The sequence below is a fragment of the Filicampus tigris genome, chromosome 9 (assembly GCF_054856515.1).
Source record: "Filicampus tigris isolate MCC_2025a chromosome 9, RoL_Ftig_1.0, whole genome shotgun sequence".
Taxonomy (NCBI): Eukaryota; Metazoa; Chordata; class Actinopteri; order Syngnathiformes; family Syngnathidae; genus Filicampus; species Filicampus tigris.
In genome coordinates this window covers 11266315-11280675 of record NC_141225.1, presented here as the reverse complement: position 1 = coordinate 11280675, position 14361 = coordinate 11266315, and the positions used below count along the sequence as shown (strand labels likewise).

The 14361-nt window shown below is 39.5% G+C and overlaps 1 protein-coding gene across 2 annotated transcripts; it reads right to left on the bottom strand.

Moving 5' to 3' along the window:
• Nucleotides 1-364: 364 nt before the first annotated feature.
• Nucleotides 365-10930, bottom strand: park7 (parkinson protein 7). 2 transcript variants are annotated; one of them, XM_086041925.1, is made up of 7 exons: nt 10582-10930; nt 9697-9798; nt 9555-9614; nt 7072-7141; nt 3024-3110; nt 856-1056; nt 365-760 (listed from the first exon to the last, which is right to left on the bottom strand). In XM_086041925.1, the coding sequence occupies exons 1-6, from the start codon at nt 10669-10671 to the stop codon at nt 896-898; spliced, it is 570 nt and encodes a 189-aa protein (XP_085898051.1). In that variant the 5' UTR covers nt 10672-10930; the 3' UTR covers nt 365-760; nt 856-895. The 2 variants fall into 2 exon arrangements, with proteins under 2 accessions (XP_085898051.1, XP_085898050.1); XM_086041924.1 differs by having other exon boundaries at nt 365-1056; nt 10582-10929.
• Between the last annotated feature and the right edge of the window lie 3431 nt (nt 10931-14361).

The following is a 14361-nucleotide window of genomic DNA, read 5'->3' as shown; positions in this document are numbered from 1 at the left end:
CAAGTTGCCACATAGCCGTAAAAGAGTCCAATTGTAATCAGCTTTAATATTGCTAATAGTGGAATTTTGTTTATCTGGAGGGTAAGCTGTGGAGAAAAACTTCTGTCTGAAATTTTGGAATCGACATGCCAGTTTTAATCAGCATAAAAATGGAAAAAAAATATGATGTGGATTGTTCTCTTAGTTGCTGTGAAGCACTTTTGAGACTTTTCTGATTTAGGTTTATAAAAATCAAACTGAATATTTTTTATACTATCATTTACACATGTGCATGTTTCTATATTTGTGAATTTCATGGGGGTGGACAGAAAATGTCGTCCAATTCTGCATTGACTCAAATAATAAATAAGCAACATGGCACAAATTGCTGTTACACTAACTTTATTGAAGGTTATTCAGAAATGCTGTTCTCTACAGTGATTATCGTAGTCACGTTATAGTTCATGGTGAAAGGAAAGCTGAGGTTGGTTTCAACGAGCAGCACTCTTCACTCACTGACCACAATCATTGGGTAAATCCGGACATTTTTTTTCCCTTTAGGGGCCATTTCAGTTTTTCTAAAGTCCTCTGACGGTCAAACAAAATTGATAACAAACAAAACAAAAAAAAAACAGGGTGAAGTAACATCTCACTCAGTGGTGGCTTGAATGTGAGTGTGAATGGTTGTCTGCCTCCTTATGTGCCCATTGACTGTTGGCCAGCCGAGGTTGTAGTCTGCCTTTCGTCTGATAGTTGGGGCAGACTCCAGTTTTCCGTGATTCTGAACAGGTTAAGCAGTATAGAAAATGGATGGAAGAATGTCGTCGTAAAGGTAGAATTTCTTGATAGCGCGTGTGCCAGATTGCGCGGGCGTACCCAGAGTTGTGGCCCGTGAGCGGATGTGAAGCAGCTACAGTCACTCTTTCATAACGAGCGGAGCCTTGACTTGAGCGGCAACCTCAGCCCCCAGAAGCTCCTCTACGATCGTCAGGGCGAATTCAAAACTGGTTCCGGGCCCACGGCTGGTGATGTAATGGCCATCCTTCTGCACTCGAGCCTCAGAATATTTATAGTGATCTAAAAACAGACAAAGAAATACTTGCGATGAGGATGAAGAGAGAGACTCGTGCAACAGGCTGAGAAGGCCTGGAGAGCACCACACTAAAGGGTGGGCACATGCCAATGCAACTGACCTAGTTTCTTACTGGTGTGTTTTGTCAAAATCCTGCAACTGCATTCATCTCTGTTATTCGTAGCGTCTACCTGTATGTCTGCGCCACCTGCTGTTCTTTAAAGGTCATTAATTCTATTGCTATGCTACATTCAGGATCGTGTTGTGAAAGTACGGGACATGTAACACATGACGTTGTTTTTTTTGGTGTAGTTTACTTAACGTTGTGCTCTGTGCACATGCGTGTCACATCACAGATGTGCATTCACATAAGAAGTCACATCGTCACTGTCCTGTGAAAAATATTTGTCCATTTTTCTTATTTTTACGTGAATGGTGTTACCGTGTAGCAGACATCGCATTAATGTGAACATTTAAAAAAATAAAATAAAATCAAAACTTGCACATAAATGTTTTTCACGGGACAGCAACGATGTGTGTTTGTAATTTGAACAAGTACATAAAAAGATCGGATTACACAAAAACTCAGAATTGGGCATCACGACCTGCAGTGTGAACATACCCTTAGAACAGGGTCTCAAACTCTGGGTTTCATATTGCGGGATTTTTTGCCCCCCCCACTTGACATTGAAATTTAATGTTATAGGGGCCCCCAGGTTTTTTGCCATGTTGTTTCCCTCAGCGTCCCCCCCTCACAATAATCACTTATGGTCTACCATAGTTCAGGTTTATGACAGCTTACGGCTAAATGTGATTCAGAAGTCAAGACTCAAGTCACACCAAGTGGAAGGAAAATATATCCTGTCACCAAGTCCCAGTCATGTCTCTTTCAAAACTTGAGAACAGGTAATTTCAAGAAAAAACATATGATAATTTTTTTTGTTGAGCACAGGGGCCGCCTAACATGTCTTGAATGCACAGAGAAAGTTGCAGAGCTCAAGAAATCGGATGTCATTACTTAACGAGACATGCTGAGGAATATGCGAATTTCCAGGGAGATGAGAGAAAGGATTAGGTCACCAATCTTATTCATATCCTGGGATTTTTTTTTTTTAATACTTGAACCCCTTTTTTTAGGAATGATTTGATGGGGCCCAGACGCACCAAGACAATCTCCAGCGGCCCCCCACATAAATTGAGTGTGAGATTCCTGTTTTAGAGGATACTGCAATGTAGCTCCATATCAATGTCCACAGAGGACATGCTAAGAGGTATATAGTATAAGCAATATAGATACAGTATTGCATAATCTCTGGTGACCTTTTTCCACAGCACAGCACCTACTTAGCTTGAATCGCAATTGACCTTATTCTATTGGCCAATAGTAGTACTAGTCGGAATTCCATGTGTGCCAAGCTTTCGTAAGAGCGATGTAAACTACTGCTGGGGGCACTGCTGAGCACTAGGTTTGTCAATTTCGCATATTGTAATATTTAAGAAGACATGGTTACAAATAACATAAATGCCTTTAGTCTAGACCCTGCTATTTTATACTCCAAAGTCTGAACTTTGCTGCAGGGCTCCATTTCTTGCTGCCTGTCCTCTGCGATAAAGTTAGTGGCTTTACCAAGAGCCAAATGGCTATAAGTAAACACAGTATATGTAACAGTAGTCCTCCTTCATTGTTGTCACTGTGACATAGTGGAAAAATTGACCACTCCAAATGAGTAATAGTTAAGTAGATACTGAGCAATGAAAAAGTAGTATTGGTGCATTTTTGTAGGTGCCGCCAGTGCTGTGACTTGTCAGTTTATGGAACCTTGATGATACTAATCAACTTGCTCCTTCGAGGGTCAAACAACACTTTTCCAATTTTGTCGAGCAAAGCATTAGATCCTGCAGCAAAATATGAACATCACTAAATGTCCTTTTTCCAACCATTTGGAATTAGGTTTGTTGATTTTTATCTCACCTCCAGCCATCATCTTGTCCTTCATAGCCGGATGTGTGGTCACAGTGCTGCCGAAGCCGATGCCATGCGCCAAAAGAGCTGTGGGACCTGCGGAGGCAGGGGAAGAGAAGCTGTTATGGTTCATTAATGTTGTTCTGTATTGTAAAATGACTCATCGGCCAATTGTGTTATGTGCATCGGTCCGGTGCTTTGTCCTAATGCCTTTTGGGTACAAGCTTGCAGACCAGGCAAACCATACAAAATCAGAAAGACTGAAGAATTCAAATACAGTTAAACCTCCAAATTAAACACAATCCATTCCGTGATACTGATTGACTTCCAAGATGGTTGCAATTTCACAACCATTTTACCCACTGGAAATACTGTAAAGTCAATTAATCTGTACCATTAGTTGTGCATCCTTTCAGTCATTCAATGCCATCCATTTGCACTGATCGGAATCCTACAGTGCCAGCAATGTCAGAGCATTTTGACAGATTTTTCAAGACCCACAGATATTGTGTTTTATGATTATTTTTACATGCAATCTACCAAATGAAAGAATACACTATCTTCTTTCACCCAAAAAGTTTGAGTCTACTTTTTTCTTTAGTAATCACTATCATACCTGTAGGTCCGATTTAAGAAATTCAGCCGCTTTACCCAAAATCCGGAGAAAATTAGCTTTTTGTGTAAACAAACACATCAAACAAAACTGACTTTGATGCTAACATTTTATTCTTCTCTAAAATCTGAGCAGTGTCTTCCTTCTATGAGGTAGCTAATTCAACATTTAAGAATAGCTGTTGATTGCAAAATAAATCTATTTAGTGAAATACAAGCACTGGAGTGACGCCAACTCACCAATGTAGCTGCGTCAGCCGTTAGTGGCTGTTCACATGACGACCTCGTCATCCTCATCATATTTACAACATGTACTCTTTTCATTACACCTGCAGTAACTTGAACAATAATTGAACAAACTATCATCCTTGATTTCTGATTTCAGAACTAGTAATCCATAAATTTGTTGTGTGTAGGCCTGGGCCTATATAAGATTTATACAAAACTGTGTCACGGTATCCCAGTATTAAAATTACAACTCTAAAACGTCCTCTTTTGAAATATTTGTGTAAAAAAAACAAAAAAAACCCAGCACTTTTCTGCATTTAATACAATCTATTTTTTCAAACAATATAAAATATTTGCTACATTAAGAAAAATGTTAAGTTTGAATGAATAAATGGATGGATCAATATTAACATTCTTCTGTTTTAATGCTTCTTAGCAAGTCACAGTACCCCATCACCGGTGAGCTATTTTTAGAACAGACCTGTGCACTACTCATGTTGTCCTGGGTATACGCTGGCACCTACACATGTACACTTTGTTTTACTTTGTTATAGGTGCAGCTTATATCCAGGTGCGGCTTATATATCGTTTTTTTTTTTTTTCATTATTTTTTTAAAAATAGGGTGGTTGCATCTTTTTAAAAGTCCAGAAAATACGGTTAACTTCAAGATACTCAACTCACTCAACTCTGCAAGCAGCCCATCATACAGTATTGTGTGCTGCTTAGACATCCCCGCCCGCAAAAAAAGAAAAGAGCTTAGTACCAGTGACAGACAGTATTTGGGGTTATTGAGACCTTGACTTTTCAAAACCAAGTGTGGCACTTGTACAAAATAGCATTCACAACATCATAATATACACATGATATTCGAAAGGTGTGCCCAAGAGTATTACTGTTTTGAATACACAGAAACGTTTTTTTTTTTTTTAAACCTGTAAGGCAACCTTGACTTAAATGAAAGGTACCCGAAGTAAAAGGCTATTTAAAATTGTAATATTATTATTATTACTACTACTATACTGTTTCTGCCCTGAGTCAATGCACCACAATGAGGTTAAAAAAAAAAGGGAGTGGCCAAAGACAAAGAATGTAGCTGCATTACCTTTGGCAAAGGCCAAGCACTGCAGTGAGCTCATCGAAAAACTGTTAATAAATAGAAAGTTATTGATTATTCCCCTTGGCGGCCATCCCATGCAGTCTAATTATTACACTTTCTCCTGGCAGGACTGCAGACTGCAAACGACTCTTGTTAGGGCTAATCCTCCCACCCAAAAGCATGGAAGTCTTACTGAAAGGCGAACAGAGATGAGCACTTATCATTAGATTGATCGCATATGTTTTATAACAATTTTTTGCATGTAAATATCATCGGTCACGCACAAAAAAAAAAAATCTTTCAAGTCAGGGATGCCTACCAGCAAGGGACCCTCTTACTGGCAGCTTCATTAAACTGCCAGTTCCTGTGAGTGTTACGGCCATTTTCTAGGACATGCTTCAATCTACTTTGCCATATTGGTCGCTGTAGTCCCTTGTCATAATGTCCTTCCAGTGTCCTCTTTCTCTCAACACAAATCAAGTAAATGTCTTTATATTTAAGGACAGCCATTAAAGGCTGAGGAGCACTTATCTAAAAGGCTGAATTCACACTACCGGTACAAGTGCCCAATCCTGATTTAATGCTTACTGTATATACGCAACTGTATTAGCCAAAGCCACATTGTGCATAGTGTGTACTTGAAATTTGTGCACACACAAACATATACCGGTAGTTTTTGATGAGTCCGCCCTGTGTGATCTTCAGTAATGACTCTGAACAAATTGATTTTCTTTAAAATTCTTGAGGAGAATTTATTTAATTTCTTATTAATCATAACAATATTTATTTCATTTTAAGACATTTGAAAGATAGGCTTAGGCATTAAGTGTAATTTAATAAAAATAAAAGTCCTCATTTTCATAAAATGTAACACTTTAACTGCTTCATTGTCGTGGATCTTCATATTCCTTAAATGGAATAGAACAATTGACTGCCACAGACGAATATATTTGTACATTTTTCAAAGTTATTGCATGGAAAAGTGTTAACTGTGAAGTAAACTTGGGCAACCATCTTTTGATTAATACTAGCGGTTAAAACTATTTCAAGCATACTTTCGTTAAGTTTTATGACACGACCCACCCAGATTCATAATTGGACCCATAGAATGTTCAGCAATCTCCGGTAATCTCGGTGAGTGACGTCGTTAGAAGAGATCGAGTCACCAGTCGCCCATTGTACTGCATTGATTATTGTCACATTTGCTGCTCTTTGCCATTCTGATCACGTTTTTCGGCGTAATGCCTCGGAAATGTGTGGCGATGCATTGTTCATATCCAGGCCAACAGTTGTTTCAGTGGCCAAAAGATAAGAAGAGAGCACGTGAATGGACCAGTTTGCGTTACAGTTCAACTGGCTTCCACATTAACTGGCTACCGATTCCAGCAGTGGCCATTTGGGCGATGCCAGTCCAGTAATTTTGTTTGTACACATTCCCCATTGAGCGCTGCTATGGTTGTTCATCTAATGATGTCGCACTTCGGGTTTCGAGCTCATAAGCCTCACACTTCGGAAAAACTGTGATTTTATCAAATATATGAAATACAAATTCTTTTTTTGTGCTTTATTTTTTGTATAATGTTTAATTACTTTACCTAGAGTTTATTTGGCATTTTCTGACATTATATCACATTTGGACTTTAAGGCCAGAGTAATCACTTTCAATTTCAATTGCTGCATCATTTATAAGCATGTCAGAAATGCTAGTACAAGCTGCAAAGTTGAATGTACTATCATCTTAATTCTCTTTCTTATTCATTTGTACATACCTTAAAGAATTCAAGCTGCACGCTACCAATGGTCATATAAGAGCAGTTGCTTGCTGGTGCGATTATGCTGGGGATTTACATATGATCAAATACCGTAAGTCAACTAATTACGACTACTGATTATTAGACTAGCAAAATAATTGTTTGTGGCAGCCCTGCAGGAGAGCCCTCACAGTGACCCCGCTTGCAGTTCTACTGTCAGTTTTTGATCCCCATGGTATTGAAATAGTATTGAGTATTTTCCTGGGTATCGATATTGAGTTTGAAATTTTAGTATCGTGACAACTGCTCGCGAGGCATGTACACCGCATTAGTGTGAGAGAAACGTCCGTCTGTTTTTGTTGACTGCACCTGCACAGATGGCTGCAATAAGGCCCTTCCTGCCATCTTGGTCCTTCAGCACCTCACTCACAGCATGAGACTGCAAAGGAAAGAGAGCATGAGAGAGTGGAGGAAGCAGATGCACAGTGAACACAGATTCAGCAGAACATGCTGTACAGGGAATTCAACATTTGTGAATTAGCATTTTTTTTTTAAACCTATCCTGAGTTATTCTCAGAGAATCTGGTCTATTCACTGTTTTTGAGCTCAGGCCAAATCGGTAGTTTATTACTTTGTCACCATCTGGTGGATCCTTGGTGTTGCTGTTAGGTTTACTTCACTGATATAGTGTTTGACATTTGAGATGTCTTTTCTTTTGTTTGCGGTTCTTGAATGCATTTGGTGCACTGTCAAAAGCGAAAGTATTAGCATGTCAAGTATGCCTTTGCTTCTTTCCTAATGCAGATTCCAAAAGCCAGTGTAGTCTACTTTAAAAACATATTTTTTACCAAAATATGTTCAATACAGGCAGGCCCACTAGTCTAAACACGGCATTCTGATTAATATTGCGTTTGTGGAATAAGATAAATCCACCCATTTTTAGGTAGCTCAGGGGCAGCCATTATGTCACTTCTGTCAACTGAAAATGACATCAAAGTTGCTCAGGGCTTAGATAATGACCAATAATGGCTCAGCTTCAGAAACCAGGTGAGCCGTGATTGGTCGTTATCTGAGACCTGAGCAATTTCGATGTTATCTTCAGTCGACAGAAGTGACATCGAAATTGCTCAGGGCTCAGATAACGAACAAGAGACGGCTAAAAGTGGGTGCATTTTGATGCTTAAAGATTAAATCACCTAAACATATTTTTAGTGAAACACGGCATTCTGATTAATGTTACGTTTGTGGAATATGAGTTAAAGGGGAAATCAACACAAACATATTTTTAGCTATCTCAGGGGACGGCCATTTTGACATTTCTGTCGACTGAAAATGACATCACAGCTACTGTGGGCTCAGGTAACGACCAATCACGGCTCAGCTTCAGACAACAGGTCAGCCGTGATTGGTCGTTTACCTGAGCACAGAGTAGTTGTGATGTAATTTTCAGTCGACAGAAGGGACAAAATGGCCGCCCCAGAGATGGCTAAAAAGGGGTGGCATCAGAAAACAGGTCAACTACTTTAACTTATATTCCACAAACGCAATATTAATCAGAATGCCGTATTTCAACAAGTGGGCTTGGATAGAACATATTCTGGAAAAAAATATGTTTGGCTTCCCCTTCCCTTTAATATTACAATTTGCCTGTATTCCCAAACATGTGTTATAATATTCTGGTTTGCTCCCTAATACTATCGATGAGCCTCAAGTGAAGGTGTTTGTTGTTAAATAATTCAAGTCAACAAGTAACATGGGTTTGCGATTGTGTGCAGGCTATATCCATTGCGTTGGTGCTTGATGATCCTCTCCGGTTGAAGTGCTTTCATCTATACGCAATAACAAGAATCTTTTAGGGAGGGCGTGAATTATTCACTGTATATGCACGCTTGGCTTGGCTTGCAACACCAGGGATGAGCAACTTAAATGATGGAATAGACCACAATTTTTCCATCAGCGCTACGCGAGTGAGTTGTTGCAAATACTTTGTACTAAAAAACCAAGAGAAAAATCGTTACTTGCAGCCCTTAAAAAACACTATGGAAAGATTTTTTTTTCTCCATTATAAGAAGGCGATAAACTGTACACCGAATGTTTTATGTAACATTTTAGCATTCTTTGCTGTCATATAAGAATAAATATATCACTGCTATCAGGCCGAAACCTAGAAAGTGATGATTTTGCAGGTACAAAGATTCCGCCTGATGTCTGTGATATGTTAACCACTATTATAACAGTAAAAAATGAAATACTTAGAGTCAGTCTGTAACTACAAAGCTGATTTTGCGACATACTGCAGATATGCCTCACCGTCTGTCTAACTGTTAACAGCTCTACATTGAGAAAAAAATACAGATAAATGCAAAACTAAGACTGTCGGTTAACTTTCACAACAAGTATATTTCCTTTTGGCAATAAAGGTTGGTGGAATAATTACAAAAAAAAAAGTGAAATTACAATACAACAAATAATGGTATTTAGACACATTGGAGGCTTACTGTATACGTATGCTCTACTCGCTTTGTCTTTTCAAAACAGCCCTAGTTGTGGCTGCCTCGTTTGAAGAAATTACATACAGCAAAAAAACACAGGCATTAAACGTCCCCTTAAAAAGCACACCCAGAATTCATCTTTTGATGCTTGCTGAGTTAAAAGTCTAGCGAGATTTGCTGGCATCTCATGCGAAGTGAGGCAAGTGTTGTGCAACTTTCTGATTAGAGTGCAAATAGAGGTTACAATGTTGACAAGATTTCTCATTGTTCTAATCAGTTATGTTTTTTGAGCCACAGATTTCAAAAGCAAATATGCAAAAAAAATGATCTCAAAAGATTGTACAAGTCTAGATTTCTCACCTCTGCCAGGTTTTGTGCTCCTGGCATTCCTCCAGGAAGAAGCACCACATCAAAGGGGCCCTGAGACAGACATCACAAAAGAACTTAATGGGGTTTTCAAAAAAGTCTCTATATTTGTTTAAAGGAAATCGCTCAGTCCAACCTGTTTTCTGGCATCCTCCAAGCTTGCATCGGGACAGATCATGACATTTCTGCTGCACTGCACCGGCTCTTTACCTGTCAGCCCTGCCACCGTCACTGTAATCTGCAATGGTATTGTGTAGATGTCATAAAATGACAACACAGTGGGTTCACTTCACATCTTTATACTATTACACTAGCTTCATGAAAATATTACAGTATGTGACATACTGACTGCCCTGCGATTGGCTGGCAACCAATTCAGGGTGTAGCCCGCCTACTGCCCGAAGACAGCTGGGATAGGCTCCAGCACGCGCCGCGACCCTTGTGAGGATAAGTGGTACAGATGATGGGTGGATGGATGACATACTGACTGTAGCATTATTGGAACATGTGGCATAGGCCTATGCTGATTTCATGACGTCGTGGCATAGACTGACTTCAAAGCATTGATTGTTGCAGTAAATATCAAAAACTGACATGGTGGTATTATTTGGCATGCACCTTCATGGCAGCTACTGCACATTATATTGGATACACTGACTGTGGCATTGTAACATTTAGTAGCAGTAGTTCGTTTATTTGTGTTATAGTAGTACAGTACATTTATGGTAACTTAAGAACTTTTGTAAAATGGCTCCAGCGTGTCGTTCGCCTTTGACATTTTAATCTAGACCGTCGCATTGGACACGCTTTAGACAAGTGCTTGACACTATAAAGCGTCATTTACGCATAAAATGTACGTGTTTCTGGAATACACGCGATAAAACGTTTAAATAGTAGCACCGTGTGCTTAGTTGTGACGACAAGTGTAGCAGCTGCATAACTGTCAAAACTTCTAGAAGACCAGCGTTAGCTAGTCTGCTAACTGCTACAAATCAAATAGCCTGAGGACAAAGTCACAAACCCCGGCTCTTCGCATGATGTCCACGGGGATAACAGTCTCCATCTCCTCCGCACCCTTGGACAGGATGACCAAGGCTCTCTTTCCTGCCATGACCGGGTTTGCTACTCGTCAGGTGTAACAGAAAAGACGTGAGGGAAGAAGCAAATTTCAGTGCGCAGTTCGCGTTGGACTGGGTTGCCAGTTTATGTCAATTCTATCCTCCTCCTGCGACGGCGATGTCATCTTTTTAACGTCTTCCCCTTCAATAAAGTCTACTCGTGACCAAGTGCATCGAGTTTTACTAAACAAAATGATCGTAAATACTGAAGTACAGACATGATGGTCTTGGTGTCATTTGACCAATTTCCTCTACTCGAATTAGTTGGGATATACGGAAGGAACGTCCATTTGTTTTTTGTGCGCTGTTAAAATAACATGTAATTTGTAAAAGCTGGTTATAAAAATGACGACTAATGAGTAAAAATTAAAAGTCATCAATATGCGAGTAGACGTAACAATAATGTGATTATTTCGAGTCAGACATGACCGCGATACACACTTTATTTCGATAGATGGCAGCATTACTCAATGATTCGTAAGGGGATGCTAGGAAACCTACAGCGCATTTTTTAAAATCAATGACTGGTGACCAGCATACCATGTGACGTGCAGTAATGTTCATGGGTGGTAAGGTCAGTTTTACAAATGTATGAGCCAAACCGAGTGACATATATGTACCATTAAATTAGCAGCCTGACATTTAAAAATGGTAAACCAAAAATAATTGTATCAGCATTCTTTTTACACACATAATATTTGGCCATACGTTATTTTCAACCTATATACATAATTTCCAGGGGTTTATAAATGCTTATAAGCCACTGCAAAATCTTAATTTTTCAAAAGACTACAATTCTGTTAAATGACTGCGTTGTGCAAAAAAGTCTAGGCCTATACTGAAATATTACGTTCATATTTGAAACTATTTTTATTATAATTTTCATATATTTTAAATGTCAGAATGAGTTTAAAGCTCAAGTGTGAAGTAATTTCAGAAAATGCCAAATGAAGTCTAAAGTAATTAACGATTATTAAAATAATCATTTGTGAGGAGCTCTTATTAAAATAATGGTTCATGAGAAGGGATCAGAATCAGTATTGGAATCAGTAACAGCCGAACTCACTCATGGGTGATCTGATTTGGTACAATACAATACAATACCATTTTATTTGTATGGCGCATTTCACAACAGCTAGTGCTGTAACAAAGCACTTTACATACAAACAACAAAACAGCCATAATACAACAAGTGGAATCAATAAATTAACATAAAACACTATATACAATAGACACCGGAAAAGTTCAGGTCGAGCATAAAACCCTGATCGGAATACCCCTAGGTGGAGCTCATCAGTGAGGTATGCCGTCAAGATGGATAAGGTCCCGTTGGGACCTTTTTTGACTGAGGGACTCAGGAGGCAGCAGATGGTTACTGGTATGCCAAGCGTAATGCAGCTTTGGTGAATGCTGAGTCAAGAATCCGGGCATGGGAGGAGTTTGGCGAGGTCATGGAGAGCAACTTCCGGAGTGCTTTGAGAAGAATCTGGTCCAGCATCCAACATTTTAGGAGGGGTACGAAGTGTTTGTTGTTGGGATGGGGCGCTGCTGACTTCGACTTGTGAGACATGCCTTCAGTAAGTGGGGATAATACTCCAAAGACCTCAATTCTACTTACATGCCTTCCTTTGAGGAAGCAGAGACTGGGGATTTTGAGCAGGCTCTCCTATCGAAGTCACAGTAGGGTTAAAACGTTCCTCAGTGGCCGACCCACCACTATAGAGTCCTTGATCAAGACACAAACCTCGAACTGCTCCCCAGGTGCTTAAAGAGGCACTTTGATGACCTAAACATTGGCACTTATATAATAGCTTTGCATGTAAAAATTACATCAGTACTAAAAGTTTTACATCAGTTTTATTCCTCATATTAAAAATGTAACCAAGATTGGTTTTTATCACCTTAAGAATATCGCCAGAGTCCGCCCGTTTCTCTCTCAGGCTAACACGGAAGTGCTGATGCATGCCTTTATTTCCTGTCGTTTAGATTACTGTAATGCCCTGCTCTCTGGCCTCCCGAAAAAGAGCATTTCACCACTGCAACTACTGCAGAATTCAGCCGCTCGGGTGCTGACGAGAACCAGAGGGCGGGAGCACATTACGCCAGTTTTGAAATTGCTGCATTGGCTCCCTGTGTGTTTCAGGATCGATTTTAAAGTACTTTTATTAGTTTATAAATGTGTTAATGGTCTTGGGCCATCTTATTTATCTGATTTGCTTTTATCATACCAGCCCTCGCGGATCCTGAGGTCCTCTGGCGCCGGCCTTTTATTTATTCCAAGGGTGAGGACCAAAATGCATGGCGAGGCTGCATTCAGCCGTTTTGGTCCTCACCTTTGGAATAGCCTGCCAGAGGATGTCAGGTCTGCAGAGACTGTTGATATTTTTAAGAGGAAGCTCAAGACACACCTTTTTAGTTTGGCTTTCAACAACTTTTAAATAATTTATCTTTTCTTTTGATTGAAGATAATTCTATGTTTTGCTTTGAATGTTTTAAAGCACTTTGAGTTGCATTTTTATGTATGAAAAGTGCTATATAAATAAAATGTGATTGATTGATTGATTGATAAAATGAGAGTGAGTGGGCGTCAGAAGAATACCTCATTGAACACTGGGGCTGTCTTGAGGAGCGGCATGTGCTTTCAGTCGGGGCTGCTTCGGGAGCGTGTGGCCGCATTGGAACGTACCATTTCGGCTGTTACATTCCAAATTGGATGGCATGTTGTAGGTCGAAAGACTGGGGCCATTTCTCATCCAAATAAATGTGCACATCTACTCATTCCTACTTCAGTCGCTGTAAATATCATGACTGGTGTTTAATGCTTCACCCGTCCTAACCGTGACCAGCAAAGAAGCAGTGTGTTGTTGTTTTTGTTTTTTGTAATAGCAAAGAAGCAGCGTGCGCTCATCCCAGCATAAATCTGTGTCCACATAAATTTTGGTGCCAATTGATAACCGTTTTTGGAGGTTATAAGCAATGAAAGTACAATGATTTTCAATGGAGAGTTTGTAATCTGTCCCTCCAGTGACTCCGACCGAGCATGGGGAGAATGGTAGCGGCCATTTTCCTCATTAAAAGAAGGCGTTATTCATGAAGTCACATATTTCCTAATTTCTCCAAAATGAATTGACAAAATAGAAAATGACAACTCTTTTCATTTTCCTGATCAAAAAATATATAAAGTGAACTTGTTTGTGAAAACATGGCCATCCCGACCCAAGCATCGCTTTAAGTAAACCTCTGCTCCAGTGTGTGCCACTAACAGTATGTTTTTGCTGGGTTCACAACTGTGGTGAATTAAATGCAGAGACCCAATTTTGTGTACCTGCATGTATTCACATTTCACAACCATTAAGACGATTCTTCTTCGTGTGTGGCTATATTTGTTCAATTAAAGTGTCAATGTGTACTGAAAGGGAAATGCTTGCAGTCAGTGGTGCTGGTTGTGTTCATGGAAGGTACATAAACAAACAAGAAGAAGCAAAGAAATAGATGGATTTATAATTCAATATTGTTGTGATTGTGTGGTGGATTACCTTGTCCCTGAGGAATACATTCCATGTATAACATCAACCCTTTCAGTCATTTCTATTCCCCTCGTGTTGCCTTATATCACCAGCACATATAATTTCAAATCACTTCCAAGGAACTCTGTGGTAATGAAAGGGAGATTTTTTTTTCTT

Bases quoted from the DNA above. Each gene is read 5' to 3' on its own strand.
- park7 (XM_086041925.1), bottom strand. From the start codon at position 10,671: ATGGCAGGAAAGAGAGCCTTGGTCATCCTGTCCAAGGGTGCGGAGGAG. The intron at 9,799-10,581 runs GTTTGTGACTTT...ATACCATTGCAG, and splicing joins ACATCATGCGAAGAGCCGGG to ATTACAGTGACGGTGGCAGG. The intron at 1,057-3,023 runs GTGAGATAAAAA...GTCTGTTTTTAG, and splicing joins GGACAAGATGATGGCTGGAG to ATCACTATAAATATTCTGAG.